This window comes from Arvicanthis niloticus, chromosome 4 (genome assembly GCF_011762505.2).
Source record: "Arvicanthis niloticus isolate mArvNil1 chromosome 4, mArvNil1.pat.X, whole genome shotgun sequence".
In the NCBI taxonomy this organism is placed as follows: Eukaryota; Metazoa; Chordata; class Mammalia; order Rodentia; family Muridae; genus Arvicanthis; species Arvicanthis niloticus.
Window position 1 is genome coordinate 6,020,692 of NC_047661.1, and position 24,381 is coordinate 6,045,072.

The window sequence follows — 24,381 nt, forward strand, 5'->3', positions numbered from 1 at the left end:
GAATGATGGGAGTGAGTAGCCTGCACTGTCACCTGAGGCTGCGGTGAGGTCCTGGTCCCTGCTGCCACTGAGGGTTCTATCTCGGTCTGTGGCCCTGCAGCAGCACAGGTCTGTGTTGATGTCCATGGCCCATGCTATGACTAAAGGCCATGTGGATGTCCTTGGTCTGGGCTGCTCCCCGGGACCATACTGATGTCCAAGGGCTGAGCAGAACTGGCCCAGTCCCTCACTGGCCACAGCACTTGGGAGAGCTGGCCCCACACCTCACCTGGGTAGCAGCACAGTAGAGCTGGCCCTGGTAGCAGGGGCACACAGGTAAGCCGGCCCTGAGGGTGTGAGAACAGGAGAGCAGGCCCTGCACCTTTCCCTGGGAGTGTAACAGAGCTGATCCTATTAGCAGGGGATCACGTGAGCTGGCCCTGAAGGGAGTTGGCCTTGGCCTTTGGGTGAGCTAGCCAGGACAGTGCTGGGTGGCTCATCTGGTGGAATGGGGAAGAGCTGCTAGGCTGACCAACTGAGCTACCACCCGTGCCCTACTCCATCCACATCTACTTGTCTATGAACTGCTGGAGCTCGGGAAGGTAGAGATCCAAAGGTCCAGGATCTCCACGATAGAGGGCAGCAGCTGAATATCCGAGAGGAGCTCCAGTGGGGTTCCAGTGTTGACAGTGTAGCAGAAGCCAGAAAACCAGACCAGTGAACGATTGCAAGTAAAGATGTTGGGATAAAAGCATGTACTGTGATGATACACTGCAGCTTCCACAGCAAGAATTCCAGCGATCTAAGAAGGGAGGAGAGTCCTGTCTGAGTACTGATCTGTATATTCGGGAATAATTCCAGCAGAAAGTAAAACAAACCAACCCTGAGCTCAGGATGAGGTGCAAATACTTTGGGATGACATTTGCCAGAAGAACAAAGACCTCCCCACACACTGGGGCAAATGCTTGGATGTGTTTCACCTTGGCAGTGGAGGTATCACAAAGTGCATACAGTCTAACAAATCCCATAGCAATCTCAAAAATCAAACTGGCCCCAAGTTATCCTAAAACCAAAAGTGAACAAAACTCAACAGAATTTATAGGAATATTTAAAACAATTTCAAAAACCCAACATATTAAAAGATTTAAATGCCTGGCATAATTAGAAAATCATCAGGTTAGAAAAAAATGCAGGTAAATATAACTACATCCAGATAGGGAGGCAAAAAGTAATTAAAATGCAAAGCAGAGATTACAAATTAGAAAGACATCGAACGAGCTATCTATTTCCTACTCCATGTCTGAGGATGAGAATGAAAAATAAACATCAGGAGGAGACATGGAGGCCAGTAAGACGGCAAGCAACTCATACAGAGCGAGCACTGGACATGAAACAGTCTAGAGATTACAGAATAAAGAGCAGTGCATTTTAAAATGTAGCAACAGACCAGCCAAAATAAAGGGCAAAAAGGAAGAAAGGAGGTGAAATGAACGGACATAAAGGACTAGTGCCTACAGGACAGCATATGCTGACATACGTGGACCTAGACACTGGGAGGGGAAAGGCGTTCACTAAAAATTAAAAATAAAAACCTTCAAAAAAAAAAAAAAAAAACCCAATGGATAACAATTTCAACATGGAGATTTAAACCCACAGACCCTAGAAAGTCAACAAATCCCAAGTAAAACAATAAAAAGAAAGTACATCAAAATCTGTAATACACTTATCATTTCGTTACAGATAAAGTCAAACCATTATCAGGATGGCATTTACTCATTATCAGTGAGTAAAAGGGTTGCCTGAAGTCAATCTCCAGAATATAAGGGAGAAGGAGAAAACACACGCTTGAAAGCTGTCCTCTGACCTCCACAAATGAGCCCTCTGTCTCTCTGTCTGTGTCTCACGTCACACACACGAGAGAGAGAGAGAGAGAGAGAGAGAGAGAGAGAGAGAGAGAGAGAGAGAGAGAGAGAGAGAGACCCTTGAGATGGGAGCATATAAATTCACTGGCCACAAAGCCTGACAAGCTACATTCCAACAGTAAGACTCACCCTGCAAGTTGTTTTCTGACCGTGATACAAACACACATGTACAGAAGCATGAAGCATAAAAAAAAAAAATGCTCAAAACAAGTACACCACTTTTCTTATTAGAAATCACATAAGTTGGCAGCCTGCTCTGGTGCTCACTCCTGTATCCCCAGCATGGTGGGGCTGAGGCAGACAGATTTCCGGCAAGCATGATTTACATAGTAAGTTCTAAGCCAGCCTGGACTATTAAGGGTGAGACCTTATCTGAAAAAAACAAAACAATCAAAAAACAACAAAAGCCATAAGCCATGAGACAAACAGCAGCAATAATTTTTAAGTATAGGAAAACAATAACAAACCTGTACTGCAAATGTTAAAAAAAAAAAAAAGTTCCTCAAGCAGGAGAGTAAAAAGATGTTGACACAAATCCCAGTCTATGTTTAGGAATGAAGAACCCTAAAAATGGGAAAGGTAAGAATGAATATAAACAACAGATGAAATTGAATGTGATGGCACAGACCTTCAATTCTTAGCTCTGGGAAAAATGAACAAGGGGGGTTAATAGTTAAAGGCAAGGCCAGACACGGTGGTACATGCCTTTTATCCCAACACTTTAAAGGCTGGAGAAGGCAAATCTTTATGAGTTCAAGACCAGCCTGGTCTATAAAAGTAAGGTCCAGGCTAGTCAGGGATAAATGAGACTGTGTCTCCAAACAAAACCAAAGCTGGAGACCAGCTTGGACTACAGGGCACCAGCACTCCAATTCCTCTTCCTATTCCTCCCTTCCCTTGAAGTCCTCCAAACTTTCAAAAGGCATACTACTTGAAACTGGGAATGGTAGCACATGCCTGTAATCACAACATCTGAAAGGCAAAGGCATGCAGGTCCCAAGTGAGGGTCTGTCGCAGACAAAAACAAACTGAAAAAACAACCGTATTTTACATTTTTAAATATATTTTAGAGCTAACTAAATGCTTTTGCTTGGTATGTATGTATGGGGTTCTAGTTCAATTCTGAGTATCACACACACAAAGACTGAAAGAACACTGAAAAGCAGTATGTATGCATATATACATACAGTAGAAACACAGAGAAGTATGATATATGATGAAAATAACACAACAATGGGAGAAAAAGGAACACAAGATACCACAGGTGCTAATGGGGACAGGAAGCCATGATGGGGACTAGTTTCTCTATTTAATATCAATGCCTAAGGTAAAGACAAATGATCTTCATATGGTACATTAAGATGTAACACACCATTGTGTGACTCTCACATCATATAAAAATAAAACATACGATCATGTTAAACGTGAACAAGTAAGCTGAAAATGCTTACTATAAAACTGGGAGGTGACCACTGAACTAAAATAAAGTTCTGACATGATGCTATGTAAGGACAACTATTAAGATGCACATGTGCTTGTCATCCTTGTTTAGAACTCAGCCCTCTGCCAGCCTCTAGGTTTCACTGGTCCAGCCTTCTCTTCCAGCTCCCTTTCTGCTCAGGCCAACCTATAATCTCACCAGTTAGCCACTCCTGCCATTATCCTACTCTAAGTACCTTACAGCCATTCTGCCCAACTTACCTGGCCAAGTACCAACCCTGGATAAATCCAGCTATTAGGCGATCAGAGCCTATAGCAGGCCTGAAGTGGGAAGAAAAGTAGTTTAATAATCCAGCCATAGGATCATATTAATCCAATACTACTGCACTAAGCAGTTCTCAATATTGATGAGCAATGTGACCCTCCCCCACAGTAAACAGCCTATCCTAATTTCTATACTTAGGGAATTCTCCTCAAAAAATTACCTACACCAGTCAGCTGTGAAGGTGCCATACCTCTAATCCCAAACTAAGAAAGGTGAGACAGGACAGGTTTCATATAGTAGGAGATTATATTTCCAAAACAAAACAAACAAAAAAGAGTTGATCCAGCTTGTAGGACTATTTCGAAGACTGTATTCTTGTAGGAAACTCTGGCTAAATTAATTGTGGGGGTGAGTAGACCCACTCCTAGCCTCTGTTCAGTTGCTTCACATTTACTGTGATTTCAGGAGTCTACCACATGTTCTCGCCTCCATTAACTCATGGACTGAGCTGCTCTTGCCATGCCCTCGTCATGAACTAAATCCCTCTGGAAAAAAACCACGTCAAAAGAAACCTTTCTTTCCTTATGTTTGTGCCTGTTATTTGATCAAGACAACTTAATCTCATGTAACCCAGGCTGGCCTTCAATTCCTGACTCTCCTGCCTCCACCCTGTATGTGCAAAGATTCCCATCACAGACCCATGTCTTATAGAAACATGGAGCATGCAGAGTAAAGGACATGTGTGGTGACCCCGTGGTCATGTGACAATCTGGTCTCATCTCTGTCTCTCTCCTGTCATAACTGATCAAAGTATTTCCCTACATTTCTAAGACATTGGTCTTGTGTTGTTGTTTTGGGTCTTGAAACGTTCTCCACTGTATTTACCTGGCCAGCTTGGAACCACCCTGGCCCTGCCTACCACATCCTGGGACTAAAGGTGTGTGAATCATGCCCAGGAAGACATTAGCTTTGAATTATCTTAAGAAAATCCTACACAAATGACTTTAAAAAAAAAATAACAACCTTTTCTTCAAGTCTCAACACGGTTTTATTGTCTAATTAGTAATGCCACAACAGCAAGGCGTTGGTTGGGTTTTGCTTTGACAAAGAGTCCCACTATATATCTCTAACTGGCCTAGAACTCACTATGTAGACCATGCTGGTCTCAAACTCAAGAGTAACCTCTGCCTTTTTAGGTCCCAGGATTAAAGGTTAGTGCCACTACACATGAGAACATTAAATTTTTTTTAAAAAGATTTATTTATTTATTTAATGTATATGAGTGCACTGTCGCTGTCTTCAGACACACCAGAAGAGGGCATCAGATCCCATTACAGATGGTTGTGAGCCACCATGTGGTTGCTGGGAATCGAACTCATGACCTCTGCGAGAGCAGTCAGTGCTCATAACCACTCAGCCATCTCTCCAGCCCGAGAACATTAAATTTTTTAATTTGACTTTTACATTATTCATTTTGTGTGCATGTCCCTGCAGCAGAACACAATGCATGGAAGTCAAGAGACAACTTGTAGCAGTTTGTTCTCTCCTTCCAACAAGTGGGTTCCAGACATCAATTCAGGTCATTAGGCTTGGTCACAAGCACATTTATCAGCCACTGAGCTATCTTACTGGCTGTAAAACCTTTACATTTTTAAAAAATTGTTTTATCTTACATATCCTGCATACATGTTGCTTATGTATGCGCATACCACAACCACTCTGTAAGAGCCGTCTAAGCTCCTAACTGCCGAGTCATCTAGCTAGCCTTCACAATGCCTTCTTGATGTCATTTACCATATCATCTAGCTAGCCTTCACAATGCCTTCTTGATGTCATTTACCATATGCTGCACATTAACTTCCAGCCACACAAAAAATGGCCTATGATGAACTCATTTAAGCCAGGACATAAGTCAGGTCCACGAATAACATCTGACTGATGCATCTCTTAAAGGAAATGTATAAGGTAACTATCTGTAAGGGGAGGCTCTGAGGTAAAAGTCCTTTTCCCCAACTGGTTCTTCATTTGTCAGTAAAGAAGGCTGGGGGCCAACTGCTAGGCAGAAGGTACAGGCAGGACTGTCCCAGGAGGAAAAGAAGACACAAGGAAGGGGAGGAAGCTTTTCTGCCATGCTTTGGAGAAAGAAGAACACATCAATCATGTAAGGCCTCTGCTACAGGCAGGTGGGCAAGGATGTCTAGCAGGGGCCACATAGGACTGGCCACTAACTTCCGGGCAGATGGAGAGATGGAGACAATAAATTGGTAAGGACACGCTTTTCCAGGCAGGAGATATCTGTGCCCAGCAACTGTGCCAAGAAGGCAACTGTAAAGGAATTAACTGTGTGTGTGTGTGTGTGTGTGTGCGCGTGCGTGCGTGCGTGCGTGCGTGCGTGCGTGCGTGTGTGTGTGTGTGTGTGTGTGTGTGTGTGTGTGTTTCATCCTCGGAGTGGATTCAAGGGTCTCAGGACTGGGCTGGTATCAGGGTCACCTCCCAGAACCACAGGCAGCTAGTACAAAAGGGAAGCTGGGAGGGGCTGGTAACACAAGCAACCCCAGGCAAAGGTGCATAGGAAACAACTATCATCACTGTATTCTCCTCCCAGCTGCCTTTCCTTCTTGTATTAATTACAGTTGAAGATACCAACCACATTTCATGTCACTCAGAAATTCTTCCATTCTACATCTGTCTGATGGTTGTTGCCCTTTCCTTATCTGTCCTCTTTACCTTATATTAAACTGTCATGTCATGTCTACACAATGGAATGTTCTCTAGACATAAAATGAACAAAGCACTGAAACTTGTTGAGTATAGATATTTGTTCCAATACAATATAAATAAAAGAGATGCCACTGGGAGAGGAGATCTTTGGTCCCAAGAAGGCCTGGGGGGGAGGGGGGATCTGAGGGTGGGGAGGTGGGAGTGGGGGGGTAGGTGGGTGCACACCCTCATAAAAGCAGGAGGAGGGGGATGGGATAAGGGGTTCCTGGGTGGTGGGGGGAATGAGGTAAGGGGATAAAATTTGAAATGTAAATATTATATCCAATAAAAGAGGGGGGGGAAGAAAAGCTGTTAAAACCAACATCTTTAATAAAATGTCAGCCCTCTAAAAAAATTATCTTGATACTAAAATTTGTTTTGAGAAATGTATATTGCAGAATACAGCCTTGGTGTATCTACCCATCAAGCAAGAAATCTCAAACCTCTGAGGTCCTGGAATTCCATCTGGATGCAGTGAAGACACAGTGTCAGAGGCTTATCAATTCACTCTTCCCCCCACCCCTCTTCTAATATCTCAATGCCGGTAATCAGCTTGAAGAAGTTAATGAAGAGTCAGCACCCCTATTCCCTGGGCTTGGGGACTAAGGTGGTAAATGTTGGGCTGTCTTTCTAGGGAAAAGTAGTGGTTTTGTGGGAATAGGGAGGATTAGCTAGGATTTATTGCATAGCCATAACCTATTGGTAGAAATCTGTACAATTATTATCAAGATGAAGTTATAACTTCTTAAATGGCACAAATTTACTTTGATTACAAATTTAAGGTTTTCATTGGTACGAGCTTCTTATTGATATAAAAGTGAGATGAATATTGTTACTCTCATAGGCATTGTACCTATATAACACATTTAGGAATACAAGGCTTAGGCCCAGTCCTTCTTTAACTTTTTTAACAGATTTGAGATGGTCAGCCTTTGAGTTAAGGGACTATAGCAAATTCATTGTGGGGAAGAAATCTCGCGGGGGTGGGGAGGAAGTCCTGCGGCAGGGTCCCACATTCACACAGCCACCTTGGGCTGGCTGTGGCTCCAAAGGCTGGGAACCTGGCGGCAGCAGATCAGGCGACACGTGGTGTTTCCCAAAGCTTTTATTGCTCATGGCATGGCAAGTGGGTGTAGATGATGAGCGCTCCCCTGAAAGCCAGGCTCACCTGGCCTTTTATAGGGAGGGGGAAGAGGGGAGGGAATAACTTAATTAGCTAAGCCCCTGGCCTTTAGATAACTCACTAATATTTAAATCTCTGGAGGTGGAGACTTGTTAATCACGCCCTCTACATGCCTGAAAGGCTCAGGTTAAATGGAGTTACCTTGTCCAAGGACCAACAATTCATGGCTTGGAGTTTATTGTTAGGGTGTTTTCTATGTTTTATTTAGAAATAGCTGAGTGGAGTTAACAGACAACAGGCCAGGTTACCTTACACGGATAGTTGGTTTTCAAAACGTCAGAAGTCCACAGAATTGACGTGACAAACATTTCTATAGTAATGTTCATTTTGATTAGAGACCTGTCTGCTCCTGACAGCTTCCTGTCTTGGATTCTAAGAAGAAATTGAGCATCTTTGGAGTTACTCCAGTTGTGGTGACAGCCACTAGGCAAGAATTGCCTCTTTCCATCTACAGACAAACTACTGTCCAGAAAAGGACACACTTGCAGAATAGTTGACTGATTATATCTACCTAGAGTAATCAGCCCTTAATAATTCTGCAGCACTAAGGTCTGTCAGATGACTCTGGGCCAGAAGGCGGAAGATCAGATGCTCCAACGTTTTGTAGTATAGGGAGTGTCCAGGTGTTCAGCAGTCTCTATAAATTGGCTCAGTTTTAGAAGCTATGCTTTGTGCTTCCCATAATTTTAGTTAATTCAGTCATTATGGATTTCTGATGAGGTTGAAAACTTATAGTCTCATAGCCAATCCTGGCTATTTACCTTGAGAGAAAAGATTTAAGTGGATGGTTTTCAGCTGACATTCATTCTAAAGCCAAGAAAAAAGCCAGGTTCAGAACTAAGAGTTTTAGTTAGGAGAGATGACAGAGGTTCTGGTTAGTCAACAAAATGATGGACTGGGTATTAGGACTATCTTGTACCTCACTGGTACAAATTGGCATAATTATGCTCTAATTGTATTTTGAGAGAAAAGTTTTATTTTAACAGGAAGGGTGATATGTAGGAAGAGCTAAGGTGGGAAGAGTACTGAGAGAAAGAGAAGGAGTAAGGAGAGGAGGAGAAAAAGGAGAGGAGAAGTTAGATGATGAGAGAGAGAAAGGGGGGGGGGGATATGGAGGCAGATGTTCACATGTCTCCACCAGTCAAAGATAGTTGATATATCTAGGTTGGGTATCGGGTTACACTTCTGATTGAGCATTACCAAACTTATAAAGCCTTTGATTAACATTTTTAAAAAGTGTATAAAAGCAAAAAGGAGAAGGGGGCATGGGATAGGGGTTTTCTTGGGGGGGGGGGAAGGGAGAAGGGGATAGCATCTGAAATGTAAATAAAATATCCAAAAAAAAAATAAAAAATAAAGTAAAAATGATGCCACCAAGTCACATACTATATGATTGTATCTACATAAAAACTCTATAAGCATTTTTGCAGAGTAGCAAATTCATAGACTGATGTTGCCCACACAATGGGGATGGCACTGAGGAGTAAGAGGTGACCAGTACAGTTTTCTCTCTGGGTGATAAAACCTCTAAAGTAAGATGTGGTAATGCCCTCCTAGAGGACATTATAATCCCAACACATGAGAGGCTGAACCAACAGGATCTCAAGTTCCAGGTATATCTTGATTACATAACAAGACTATGTCTCAAACAACATAACAAAATAAAAATGTTATAAATTGACTACAATGATGACTGTACCACTCTGTGAATAAAGCCACCTAAGAGTATACTTTAAATGCATGAACTTTATGATGGCATAAGAGTTACATCTGAAAAAGCTGTTATGAACCAGATGAGGTGGTGTACATCTGCAATACCAGTACTTGGGAGGCTGGGCCACGATAACTACTCCAAGTCTCAGTCTAGTCTGGGACTACATAGTGAGTTCTAGGCGAGCTGAGGATACAAAGTAAGATCCTGTCTTATTCTCCTCCCCAACAAAGGAAGCTATTATAAAATTAATATATTAATATATATTATTAACATACTAATTATATAATATTAATATATTAATGTGTGTATATATGTGTGTGTGTGTGTGTATATATATATACACACACACACACATATTTATATCTTTTGGGTGAATTCAGTACAGCATGTGCTTAACATCCTGATTTTTAACCTCTTGTACTAAAAAGTAACTTTCTGAACTCAAGAAATCTCTTAATTGATGGCCTAGGGACATTAGAAGGTTTACCAAACATACATAAAGTCCTGGGGCTGAGCCCCACTAAACACACTACACATTCTACACACACAGGGGATGTGGGGGATGAAAATAGTAACAAGCTGGGTGTCATGATGTATGCCTGCCTGTACTCAAAAGACGACTTATGCCCAAGAGCTGGAAGAACACCCCAACCAACACAGCCAATACCTTCCATGTCAGAAAGAAACCAAACAAACAATAGATCACTGTGTTAACTGAAAATACCACGGGCCAGACATTTTATGTAAGTGTTATAGTTATCATTTACATTAAAGAACAAAATCAACATGTTGCTATTTGTGTTAAAGAACTACATATATGCCATTGTTTTCATGTTTACATGCCAGAATACAGACTGTATCATCTAATATCTTAGTCGTTTACCATGTTATCAAAGATCTTTGAAAATTCTTACTTGCATTAATTTAAAAAAACAAGACAAAGTATTAAAAGCAACTTACAAGCAAAGCTGAGTGGACGACAGCGGGATTTGGATGGTCCATGAATAAAATCAGGCCAGGCAAGCATCCCTGATCCTGGACGATGGCTCTTCTATTTAATGGATCTGCTGCTAAGTCCCGTAGCTGGTTAACTACTGACAGAGCATCAGGCTCTTCATTCATAGTAGAAGAAGATGAGTCCATCTTCTATGGCATGCACATGAATAAAAGCTTCTTAAATTCTGTAAAAAAAGAGTACAAGTCAGGCTGACCTAATTAGTTCTCGTCTGCCAAGGCAGACTAGGATTTCATTTATTTACTTACTGAGACAGGTCTCACATAGTCCAGACTGGCCTCAGATCCACTATGTTGCCGACGCTGTCCGTGTATTCCTCATCCTCCTGCCTCTGCTTCTCAAAAGCTTGAATTACAACCATGCCTAGCTATGGTACCTTTAAGTAACTACATTATAATATCTTTAGAAATAAGCAGATGAATCTAAATCACACACACAAAAATAAGGACTGGCAATTCTAAAGCTTGTGAAAAATAAAATGAACATAAGCTGACAGAAAAAAATCAAGTTATTTATATATGGGAAAGAACATATGCCATCCTCAATATTCCAATAAATCTCATTTTAGCAATACATATTTTAACACTAAGGCTCCAATAAGCATGGTCTTTACGTACAAGCTTGTAACCTTTGCTCTCCTTTTCAAACTGAACACTGCCAGGACTTTTCCCTCCTCTATTTCTATTTCTCTATTTCTAATGCCTCAAAGAAAAGCAGTGAGCGGACAGCCTGGGCTTCTCTTACTCATCTGTGGGGAGCGGGTGGGAAGAGGCACACAGCAAACTGTATCTACAAAAGATAAAATCTCCTAAGGAAAAGGAGAGCTCCAAAGGAGCCCTTGTCAGGCCCTGTGGCCCACCTGTAATACAAACTGCCCTGGAGACTGAGGCAGGAATATCAAGTTCAGAGTCACCTGGGTGACTTATTTAGACCCTGACTCAAAATGAAAATTTGCTCAAGGAACTAGCTAAGTGGTAGAGCACTGCCTAGCACACCTTACTTAGTTTCTGAGTTCAATCCCAAAGATAGGGAAGGAAAAAAAAAGACAGAAACAAAAAATGAAAAGGGGTTTTTCTGCAAGAAGCCAAGAGCCTACCCTGTGTCTCTCTAATCCATGCCTCAAGCAAGAAATCTGGAAGACTATGGTGAAAGTGAGCTGAATATTTACGTCCATGAAGCCACCTCTGTATATGCCATTTCCTAATGCCTCACAGAAAAGCAACAGGAAGAGGTAATAGAAGTTGAGGGGGTACAGACAGGGAAACAGTCACAGAGAAGTGAAATATTTGTTGCAAGTCATCAGGCACTAAGTACAGAACTGGGTGAAATCCTATTTATTAGTGCTTTCTGTTTCTCAGCTCTCTTTCTACTTCCCAAACCGTCCTTTTAAATTTAACACAGCTTATCACCGGAGAAGTAACTAGCATATCTTGGTTTGGAAGGTTACACCTATAATCTCAACAAGCAGGAGGACCATGAGTTCATGAGTTCAAGGCCTAGGTTACATAGTAAGTTTCTGCTTTAAAAAACAGAGCACTTGAGAAAACCTAATGTACAGGGCATGTAAAAGTCAAAGAAACAAACAGTAAGAAATAAGTTTCATAACTTAAAAGTCAGCAACTTCAACTAATCAGACTTTGTATTATATTCCTTATTCTAAAGAATATACAGATGTTAACACACATAAATGGATAAAGCTATTTTAAAAATCCAGAAAGACTACTAAAGTTATTTTATGGGCAGAGATAACAAAGTAGCACTAGACTCAACACATACCAAGATATACAGAGACAAAGAGCAGGACAGTGTCCTCCTGGAGGAAAGAGAAAGAATAATTATTTCCTAGGCAGGAGCTACGTCTGTGATCTCAGGACTCCAGAGGCCGAGGCAGAAAGCTCAGTTAGCCTGGCATAGCCCTGACTCAAAAGAGATATTCTAGAACACTGACCTGGGCTCCATCCTCAGTACTGCAAGATACATCTCCCAAGTTCCTTATGCATCTAATGCAGGGAGTCATGCCAGACCTATGTTTGGTCACTTAGAAACTGTTTTAAGGGACTGGAGAGATGGCACCACAGTTAAAAGTGTGTCCTACTCCTCAGGAGGACCTGAATTCCCAGCACCTTCCTCAGCAGGCTCACAACAGCATGTAACCTCGGCTCTAGGCCATCCATTGCCTCTTCTGACTTACAAAGGCACCCATGCACAGGTGGCATACACCGACACAGACATACAAACGCATGTATATAAATAAGATCTTTTTAAGGTAGCTAGAATTCAGGGAAATCCCTTAGAGGCTGTATCAGTGTCCACATCTGTAAAATGAATTTGATACGTAAGCTACAAAACAGCATAAAAAAATGACACTACAAAGAGCTCAGTCTATGCCTATCACATAGCACATGTTCAATAAAAGGTAGTTTTCACTTACATGATAAAAAAAACAGTGGTGTTAGAATAAATACTTAGCAATTTTTAAACCAGTAATGGTCTTTAACTCATACCATATTGAAAATAAAAAATAGATATAAATATAAAATACACTGATATTTATTTGTTTAGTTTGTTTTTTGAGACAGGGTTTTGCTATGCAACCCTGGCAGTACTAGAACTTGCTCTGTAGACCAGGCTGGCTTTGAACTCAAGAGCTCTGTCTGCCTTCACCTCCTCAGTGCCGAAATTAAAGGCGTGTACCATCTCCACTCAGCTAAAATACATGATTATTTTTAATCTGCAAGTAAATTCAAAGAACTCAAAGAAGACTTTATTTAAAATCAAAATAGTATGGCTACTTTTGCTATTCTTAAAGTCAGGATAAAAGACAGTGGACTGCACACGTGTGTGAAAGAAATGACCAGGTTTAAGATTTGTGGTCACTCAGGTTCCTCCATCAGCACCTGAGTATCCTTGCTTATAAGTATCAGCTTACACCACAGATTTTGGGCTTTCAATGGCACAAGTCTCAACAAACGCATAGGAAGAACCAGACACTCAGCTATGCATGGTGGCACATGCCTATGATAACCTGCACTTCTGGAGCTGAGAGGCAGTAGGAGCGGTTCAAAGTCAAGTTTTAGATCAGTCTTTGCTACATGAGATCCAATGTCAAAAGCAAAACCAAAACACACTGTAACATGGCCTAGTAGGTAAAGGCACTTGCTGCCAAACCTAAGCCCCATATCTGGAACACAAATAGCCGAACAAGAGCACCTAGCCCACAACTTGTCTCTGATCTTCACCCTTGGCACATGGTGGCATATATGCACCAATATGTACATAAACCTATATACTGTAAATGAATGCATGCTAACACACACACACACACACACACACACACACCAAAACCAAACACAGAAAACAGTGGCTTTTTCGGTGTCCACGCTTTGATACTGTAACAATCTGTTGTTATTTGTCATCCTTCGATAACTACTCAATGGAGATCACCCTTTAAATGTTATATATGATCTTCCTGTTCCTTTAGAATGGCCTGCAGTCAAAATATCTTAAAATTTCCAATGCTTAAACCATCCTGATAAGGATTCAAAGTGGGGTCTACCTAGGAAAGAGTCACGAATATCAGGCAATGCCAGAAACTCAACAACCAAAACAAGAAGAGTTGTGGTTAAATGCCACAGCAACTACAGCTTTTAAACGAGGGAAGAGAAGCAGGCAGGAGTGCTTGGATTTGCTCTCCAAATTACAGGTTTTATGTAAAATAGCCTTCAAAGCAAGGCTACTCAATGTCAAAAGTTCATTTTATTTTAGTATCTTGATGGCATCAGGTTACAGACACCCCTTTCTAAACTACGCGTCCTGAATCTTCTTAAATAATCAATGTTTTAGCAGATCGCTGAGTTCACATAACGAGTGTTTATTTTAGAGACAAGGTCTCACTGTATAGCCCAAGCTAGCCTCAAACATGTAGGACCCTCCTGCTAATGCTCCCTGGGTACTGAGATGACATGAGCCTGTCAAAACAGATGATTTCATAAGAGACTTATGCTGGGGTTAAGAAGACAGAAACTAGCCTAGGGATGAAAGCCCTAACTCTATTCCCTAGTGCCATACATGCATACAATAAAAGAAAAACAGGAGGAGGGGCACAAGACAGGTTGATGGCACAAGGATAGACGGAATTCTCTATCTGCTTCTGGAATAACAGGATGACAGGTTTACCACTGCCTAACACAAAAGGTAGAACTTGGAGATGAAGAGATGGCTGAGTGGTTAAAAGCACAAACTACTCTTTCAGAGGACCCAAGTTCAGCTCCAAACATCCATGTTTGTTGCTTACAACCGTCTGTAACTGCATTTCCAGGGTATCTGATACCCTCTTCGGGCCTCCATGGGCACATATGCAATACATATAATTAAAAAATAATCTTTTTTAAAAATAGAACTTGAAGCCCAATCTATGTACTTGAATAGTGTTTGTAGTTTAGTGTTAACTATCAAATTGTTTAAGAGGAATATTTTCCTTCACAGGCTGGAAAAATAATTACATGTGATTACTGCAGAATTCCAAATTTAGCAGACATCCAAATAAATGGAGGAAAGGAATTAATGAGAGCAACATACAATGACACGTATGTATAAAGATGCCATCACGGAATCCATTACTTTGTATGCTAAAATAAAAAAATTAATTATTTTGTATCACATTAAAAATAATAATTTTAGCCAGGCGGTGGTGGCGCACACCTTTAATCCAGCACTTGGGAGGCAGAGGCAGGCGGATTTCTGAGTTCGAGGCCAGCCTGGTCTTCAGACTGAGCTCCAGGACAGCCAGGGCTACACAGAGAAACCCTATCTCAAAAAAACCGAAATAAATAATAATAATATTATTATTATTATTACTATTATTATTATTATTATTATTATTATTATTGGGCTGGAAAGACAGTTCTGTTGATAAAGTACCTACTGTGCAATAAAAACTGAGTTTGCATTTCCAACACCAATGTAGAGGCTGGATGCAGTGGGGCACGTGATCCTAGCTGGAGAGGAAGAGCCAGGTGGATCCCTGGAGGCTCACTGACAGACCCCATCTCAAAAAGTAACATGGGGGGAGCATGAGGAAGACACCTGAGGTAGACCCTTGGCCTCCACATATGTGCAGAGACATGCACCCTATGTGCACACATGCATATACTGAATATTGTGGAGATGACTGAGTGGGTAGGACTGACTGAGTGAGCACAAGGACCTGCATTTGAATCCCAGGCACCAGTGTAAAACAACAAAACCAAGCACAGTGACACACATCTGGTAATTCCAGTGCTGGAGCTACAGAAGCAGGTAGAGCCCTGGAACTTACAGGCCAGCCAGCTTAGCTCCTACAGGTTCTGCAAAGACCCTGCCTCAAAAAATAAGGATGGCCGGGCCGTGGTGACACACGCCTTTAATCCCAGCACTTGGGAGGCAGAGGCAGGCAGATTTCTGAGTTCGAGGCCAGCCTGGTCTACAGAGTGAGTTCCAGGACACCCAGGGCTACACAGAGAAACCCTGTCTCGAAAAACCAAAAACAAAAACAAAAAAAAAAAGGATGACTAAGAGATGGAGGAATATACTCAAAGTTGACCTCAAACCTCCACAGGCATTCATACACAGAGACACATACACACATGCACACACAAAGAGGGACAATAATTTTAAATAACCTAAAATGCTGACCTGAGCACATTTATAGCAGCTAACCACAATGAAGGTTAAAACAAATAAAAACCCCTTTCCTTTCTGTAATGAATACCACATTAGCGCAAACACAAATATGCTTGTTCATCTGTTTGTTAGTTGTATTTTCCATCAAAAGCACTAATGTCAAGAAACATGGACCTGGACAGTGTCTATCAATATAATTTCCTTGGGCCTATTAACATCAGTAGGTGTTTCTGAAGACAAGACCCAAGACCTATGCACATCAAATAATTTCAGGTGCAAACAAAAGCCTGAAACTTTACACTGGTATATAAATGAAAGCCTCTGCACACAGCACTGGAAGTGGGGCTAGAGAGATGGCTTGGCAGTTAGGAACACTGGCTGACCTTCCAGAAGACCAGGCTTCAATTCCCAGCGACCAGAAAGCAGCTTACAATTCTAACTCCAGTTGTTGGGAATCCAATGCCCTCCTGGCACCAGGCATGTGCACAGACATATATGCAATCAAAACAATCATAGAGAATATTTTTTAATTATTAAAACACTAAAAACTAAACCTCTCTGAAACACTCTTTAATTATTGAGAACAGGGATATGTGAATCTGACAGTCTGTTTCAGCTTTATCATCAATTAACCTAATGAATAAACTGGAAAAAATTGGGGGCAACAGCAACTCTACCCCTTCCTTCCAAAAACACTAACTGGGAGAAACTGAAGACGAGGGCTTACATACGGGGACTAGTCCTCGGCAAACAAAGTATAAATAATGAACACAGATTCTTTCCATCTCCCTCTGTCTTAGTTTGCTCTGTTACTTCTAAAGCCTGTATCTGATGTCAATTACATGATTACAAGACAATGTTGAAACAGTCAACACTGATGCCTGCTTTAAGATTTGGGACTGCTAAATTTAAACTCTCAAGAGACAATATTCATTTTCTGATAAGGAAAACATCTTGCAAATGACAAAACTGTGAAAAAAGCTTTGTTCTCTTTTTCTGTATCTCAGTCTGACTAGAGGTCACAGTGCATAAAATGTATGCCTTTACTCTTTCTTTTCTCCTTACGTAGCTCTGGCTGACCTATGTCGCTGAGATGAGCCTGAAACTAAGAGGGATCTGCTGCCAGTACCTCCCAAAGTGGGGATTAAAGGCATACACCATCACGACCCAGACTTATTTTCTCTTCCTTGGTTTTATGTGTACAAACATCGCCCTCCTCAAACTTTAAGGAGCACTGCGATCACCTAAGAGACCTTGTTAAAAAGCAAGTTCAAGCACAGTGGGTGCAACAAGGTCTGGGAATCTGAAATGTCCAACTAGCTTCCAGATGAGGACTATACCGTTGTCAGGCAGAAAGTCTTTGAAGCACGGAGTTAGAGACACACGAGACATTTGTTTGGGCAGATGTTGAAAAGGTATTCCTTTTCTCTTAGCTAAGAATCACCACTTGATTAAAATTAGTATTTAGCTCTCACGTGCTAAGAGCTGCAGCGGGTACACACTTATCCTAAATCCTGATTAAGTGGGGTTAAAAACCAACCACCACCATCAAACACCGAGACCTGATCTGGCTTCTCCTGGCGATTAACTAACTGTAACTCTTTTGGAATTGAGTTACCGTCTCCAAGCCTCAGTTTCTTCAGGTAACAGTCTTGAGTGGGTATCAGGGTGAAAGAAAATAAGAATGCAAGCGTCTGGCAAGTACCATGCAAGCACAGAACAGAACCCAGTGGGAAACTTCTACTGCAAACGCTGGGGAGACAGTATCACGAAAGGAGCCGCTAACTGCACAAATGCCCACCACCTGTAGACACGGGCTTCTCTTGAATGAAGGCCTGCGCGCAGACACTCGCAGCTATTCGGGATTAACAGAAAGAACGCCGAGACGTGGACACCCTCCACTCGTAGGGCGGGCTGGCTGGTCAAAGTAGGAGGCGGAGAGAAGAGCAAATGTCCGGAGCCTGCACAGGCAGCCCGCGGGATGCCGGCGGGAGGCGGGCACAGCAGCGGGCCGCGCAGCAGCGGCCCCTCAGCCCCACCTCGGCCCCGGCTACGTACCCTCCAGAGCTCCGGGCGTCCGGAGCCTGCCGCAGCATCAGAGCCGCAACCACCTCGGCGGACGACGGGCGGCGGAGGCCCCGAGCCGCGGGCTGACTCAAAGAACCACAGGACTAAGTCGCTGGTGGCGGAGGAGCGGCAGGCTCCGCGGTGACCCTGTCACCTCTGCTGGCTTTATCATCCCATTGGCTGAAAATGAAGCAACGTGAGGCAGGACACCCAATCAGAGAAGGGATGTTTTCAAACCTAGTAGCTCATTGGTGAACTAGACCGGACCTATGAGGACCCAGAACACTGAATTGAACCCAAGGGCTCGCCGTCCACAGAGTACTAAACAAATTTACATCCATCGCGGCTCAGCGACTACAATTCCCAGGGTTCCCGCGGCAGGAAAGGCTTCTTCTGTGTTCAGAAATTCAAACCGAATAGTCCAAGCAAGTCTTCCAGGTCTAATAAAACAACCTGTAACCCTTCATCCGCGTCTGTGAGTCTTTAACCAGAATCTTCAGACGTTTTCTTGTAGTTTTTACTAAGAACGTAGGCACTCTGTTGGGCGTGTCTGGATTTCGTCCATTTCTTGTCAGTGCCGCTTATTAACAAAGATAGGGATGCAAAGGCTTTCATTGGGTTGGCCGAAGTGACTTGACATTGGAAGACATGTTGTCTTTTTTTGTAAGGAACTTCTGTTCAGAGAAGTTTCTCCAGTTCATCATGGAGTTTTGTTAATGCTGCTCTCTAGTTATCAAAGTAAAGGCATACTTGTTTTATCGATAGTAGTCGCCGAGGAGTTGCTTTAGGTATGTTTTATTTTCCAAAATATTTCTGGAATTATACTCCAACTCTCACGTGCTATTCTTTAGAAAATGCATCCATCACACTCTTTTTTGATTTTCGCTTTTTCAATCTGATTCTGACCTATTGCTCATATATTAAAGTTACAGTGCTTTTATTGTTATTCTTGTTGCAAGGAATTTGAAAGGACATTAATTTGGAAAGAGTGTGGAAGACTCTATACCAGTCTGTACTCTACGCTATTATCTCCAGTACTTTGTAAGTGAATTTATAAACCATACCGCAAGGGCGGAATCTGTGCACTAAAGGGCTGAAGGCGGATCATTTCAACTTCAAGCCCAAATTAGGCTAACTAGAGCTTCACAGAAACCATGACTTTAAAAAAAAGAAAAGAAAAGAAAGAAGGAAAGAGTCCATCTCTTGAGTTTCTTGATGTTGCCTTGTTCTTGATTATCTTTTTATTATAAACCCAAAATGAAAACAAGAGCCAAGTAAACTTTGTTAGAAAACAAGGATAAGTCTCTAAATATTATCTGACCTATGGGCAAAAACAAGGCTGTGTACTTTATTCACAAAGCCAAGACAGGGATTGGTGGTAAGAGAACATTGAGCCTAAGTTAAAAACAGTGAATGTAGAAAGCAGGAAAAAAAATAAAGTAAATATACTAAGTCCAAGGGGCATATCCAGTCAAGCACAACCTATCTGGTTGAGTAAGTGAAGATTTGCCAAATATTCTAATAAAAGATGACTCAGTAATACAGAAAGGTAAATTCACTAGTTTTTTTTAATATTAATCTGCATATTAGGAAAAGACATATAGTACTCTCAGAATTAGTAACTAATGACAGTTTTTTTGAGCCTGTCAGTGAAAATATGTTTGACAAACTCTTTAGCTGTTACAAGTTCACCGTCTGGAATGTATTCACACTTACCCCATTAAAGTTCTGCAGAGTCTAAACTTTGTGCAAAATGCCATTACTGAGAAAAGATGGCTAGAACTAAAAAGCAAAGGAAGCCTTAACAAAAAAAAATTAATTAATGCTTCCTAAACTCCTCTGGATTACAAGCCTCAGGGGAAGTCTTTTAAGTTTTTATGAATTCACATTCCTGGTTTAAAAGTGTCTGAACTTGACACCTGTGAAGTTGTGCTACCTACCATTTTATGACTCATTGCTTGGGTCTTAGATATCTTGCCACGGGACAGGTTGGAATGTAAAGTTTCTCAACCACTGTTGCTTAAGACAGTATTCAGATCCAGGCAGTTTTATTTAACAATTGTCTTTTGAATACACACACTGTGCTAGAGACAGTCTTAGCTATGGTTCAAAGTGAAGGAAAAACAGCCCTTCAAAGAGCTCAGAGTTACGGTGCTCGAAGAGCAGTGGCTTCTGCCATTTTGAGATCAGATAATCCTTTTTCATTTTTGAAATTTTTGATTTTGTTTTTTATTTTCTTACAGATACAGATTACATTACCCTCTGGCCCATTTCTTCTATCTCCCTTTTAGTTACCCTTCCCATTATTTCTTTTTGTTTCCCCAAATAATTTCACTTCTACTTTCATGTCCTGTATACATTCATGATTTTATGGAATTATATAAAATCTAGTGTCTTAGTTAGGGTTTCTATTGCTACAGTAAATCCTTAGGAGAGAAAGATTTTCTTTATTGAAGGAAGACAGGACAGGAACTCAAACAGGGAAAATACTGGAGGCAGGAACTGGTGCAGAGACCATGAAGCTGTGCTGTTTACCCAGCCTGCTTTCTGGTAGAACCCAGGACCACCAGCACAAAGGTGGAACCATTCACATTGGGCTGGGCCCGCCCACATCAATCACTGACTAAGGAAATGCCTTACAGCTGAGTCTTAAGGAGACATGTTTCTCAGTTCCTGCTTTCAGATGACTCTATTAGTGTGTGTGACAAGTTGACACAAGACTAGACAGCAGCTGTAGGAACCAAAATGAAAGACAATATGATATTTTTCTTTCTGAGACTGGCTTAATTCATGTAATATGATTGTTTCTGGTTATGTAATTTTCTTACAAACAATAAAACTTTATCCATTGTGGCCGAAAAGATCCCACTGTATTTTGAGATAGCACATTTTCTTCATCCAAGTGACTTGGTGCCATCATTTAGCAATCATGGATACTGCTGTATTAAACAGTGATGTGCAAATGTCTCTTAGATAGGTTATCTTTGTGTCCTTCAGATAAATACATAGGAATGGCATAGCTTGGATTGTATATTCAATTGATTTATAGTTTATTGGAAACTTTCATAACTGTTTCTGTGGATGTGGATTTCTGTGGATGCCAGACTAGTTTACAGGACAACAGCTGAGAATAAGAGGTCCCTTTCATTCACATCCTTGCCAGGATTACATTGCCTTGACCTTCTGACTGGAGTACAAGAGGATCTCAATATTTTTTTTTTCGAGACAGGGTTTCTCTGTATAGCCTTGGCTGGCCTGGAACTCACTCTGTAGACCAGGCTGGCCTCGAACTGGAAAGAACCCAGATGTCCTTCAACAGAGGAATGGATACAGACAACGTGGTGCATTTACACAATGGAGTATTACTCAGTTATTAAAAACAATGAATTGGAGAAATTCTTAGGTAAATGGATGGAACTAGAAAATATCATCCTGAGTGAAGTAACCCTATCACAAAAGAACACGCATGGTATTCGCTCACTGATAATTGGATATTAGCCCAGAAGCTTGAACTACCCAAGACTCAACTTACAAACCACATGAAGCTCATGAAGAAGCTCATGAAGAAGACCAAGTGTGGGTGCTTTGGTCCTTCTTAGAAGGAGTAACAAAATACTCAAGGGAACATATAAGGAGACAAAGCGTGGGACAGAAACTGAAGGAGTGGCTGCCTGGAGACAGGGTATCCATCCCATGTGCAGTCACCAAAGGTAGACACTGATGTGGATTGCAGGAAGTGCATGCTGACAGGAGCCTGATATAACTTAGAGGTCTGCCAGAGCCTGAAATATTCAGAGGCAGATGCTCACACCTAAGCATTGAACTGATCAAGGGGTTTCCAATGGAGGAGTTAGAGAGAAGATTGAAGGAGCTGAAAGGGTTTGTGGCCCCATGGGGAGAGCAACAATACCAGCCAACCAGAGCTCCCATGGTCTAAACCACCATCCTGGGAGCACAAAAGGAGGGACCCATGGCTCCAGCTGTATATGTAGGGGAGGGTGGCCTTTTTGGTCATAGGCGGGAGAGGAGATCCTTGGTGCCATGAATGCTGGACTCCGAGTGTAAGGGAATTCGAGGGTGGGGAGGTGGGAGTAGGGGGGTAAGTGGGGGCACATCCTCATAGAAGCAGGAGGAGGGGGATTGGGATATGGAGTTCCTGGGTGGGGTGGGGCAGGGCAATGGGGTAAGGGGATAACATCTGAAATGTAAATAAAATATCCAATAAAAATGTGGAAAAAAAAAAAAGAAAATGTAATCTGAATAAACCTTTCCTCTCCAACTTGCTTTTTAGTCATGGTGTTTCCTTTAAACAATAGAAACCATAAGTAAGATAGTTACTGACAAATCTTCAGACTTTATTCATGTTTTATGAATGCACACATGGCACTTAGTCACCAAATCACCTTTGTCAACTCTCCTCTTTTTAAAATCTTCTTCATGAGTTTTACATGACTGTTACAGTTTTGAGGCATACAGTCAGATATTTTGTATAATGGTCCTAGATTTGAAATTCTCTGTTGCCAGGCGGTGGTGGCGCACGCCTTTGATCCCAGCACTTGGGAGGCAGAGGCAGGAGGATTTCTGAGTTTGAGGACAGCCTGGTCTACAGAGTGAGTTCTAGGACAGCCAGGACTACACAGAGAAACCTTGTCTCGAATAAACCAAAAAAAAAAAAAAATTCTCCGCTACATATGGAGGGAGATACTTCACTCATGATGCCCACAAGAACAAGTTATTGGTATGACATGTTACTAGCAATATTTTGACCATCATATTTCTGCTGGTTTCTCCAATATATGGTTGCTCTCTCTCTTCTCTTCTCTTCTCTTCTCTTCTCTTCTCTTCTCTTCTCTTCTCTTCTCTTCTCTTCTCTCTCTCTCTCTCTGTGTGCGTGTGTGTGTGTGTGTGTGTGTGTGTGTGTGTGTGTGTGTGTGTGCGGTTTCTGCACATCTTTAAAATAAATCCTAAATTCCGCCCACATATAAGAGGAGTATAGGATAAAGTCTCAACTCCCAAAAAGAGCATACCTAAATACATTATTACATACAGTTTTGAAATTTTATTATCAGGAAAATTTGTCTTTTTTCCTCATTTATTTATAGTCCATCACTAATGTAGACTTACACACACACATACACACACACACACACAGACACACACAAATATGTGTTATTTTAAATTTATCCTGTGATTTTTATTTTTTTTGCACAAAGTACTCATGAAAGCTTTTTTAGGTTGGCTTTTGTGTGACCTTTTTGCTTTTTGTCTATGTTCTTTCTTCTAGAACTACACATGCTACTGACTCATTTTGTGTACTTCTTACTCCAAGATGGACAATCAACCCTTTCTCCAAGGAGCCCTAGAATGGTCTGTGAGTTGTATCATGGGTATTCTGAACTTTTTGGCTAATATCCACTTATCAGTGAGTAAATATCATGTGTGTTATATGGGTCTGAGTTACCTCACTCAGAAACTCAAACAGGGCAGGAAGCTTGAGGCAGGAGACAAGGTTTCTCTGTGTAGCCCTGGCTGTCCTGGACCTCACTCTGTAGACCAGGCTGTCCTCGAACTCAGAAATCCGCCTGCCTCTGCCTCCCAAGTGCTGGGATTAAAGGCGTGTGCCACCACTGCCCTGCAGAAGCATTTTCTTAAATTAAGGTTCCCTTCTTTTAGATGACTCTAGCATGTATCAGATTGACATAAAACTATCCATCACACCAATTTAGACTAATTATGGCACATTCACCATTTTTATGAGGATTATTTATTTGTATGTTGTGTGTGAATGTATATCATATGTACCAGGTATATATTTGGTACCTTAAGGGGTCAGAAAAGAGTGTCAGATCCTCTGGAAATGGAGTTACAGATAACTATGAGCCACCATGTGGGTGTTGGGATCTGAACCCTGGTCCTTTGTAAGAACAGCAAGTGTTCTTAACTGCTCAGCCATCTCTCCACCTACTGTTGACTGTTTCTGTTACCTTTACACACAATTCTTATGGAAAATGCAAGTTTTATGGTTGATCTGATTCTCTCTCTCTCTCTCTCTCTCTCTCTCTCTCTCTCTCTCTCTCTCCCTCTCTAACCAACTAATGTTAAAAAGATGGCTTGCTTACTTAGATCCCCAGTGACTGTTCATTTTGATGAGAAGCACAGCTGGACTGAGACAAGCTCTGGACAGTAGTACACAAAGTATTAGGAAGTGTTTATGGCTTCTCCAGAGATGATTAACTTGTGAAGGCTTGGACCCAGAGTGGACTCACCACTGACTGCTGACTAGACTCTGTTAGTTATTTTTTTTTTCCTTGCTGTGATCAAATATCTGACAAGAAGCAACTTAAGAGAATAAAGACTCAGGGCTAAAGAGATGGC

General features: G+C 41.7%; 1 protein-coding gene across 1 annotated transcript in view; it reads right to left on the reverse strand.

Moving 5' to 3' along the window:
• The window catches only part of Armc1 (armadillo repeat containing 1), a 34,939-nt gene extending 16,777 nt beyond the window's left edge, over nucleotides 1–18,162 (reverse strand). Inside the window, exons 1-2 of the mRNA XM_034500565.2 lie at nucleotides 17,998–18,162; nucleotides 10,224–10,444 (exon numbers count right to left, since the gene is read on the reverse strand). Coding sequence (XP_034356456.1) covers nucleotides 10,224–10,406 — 183 coding nt within the window. The 5' untranslated portion in view covers nucleotides 10,407–10,444; nucleotides 17,998–18,162. The remainder of the gene's footprint in view (nucleotides 1–10,223; nucleotides 10,445–17,997) is intronic.
• Nucleotides 18,163–24,381: the final 6,219 nt, after the last annotated feature.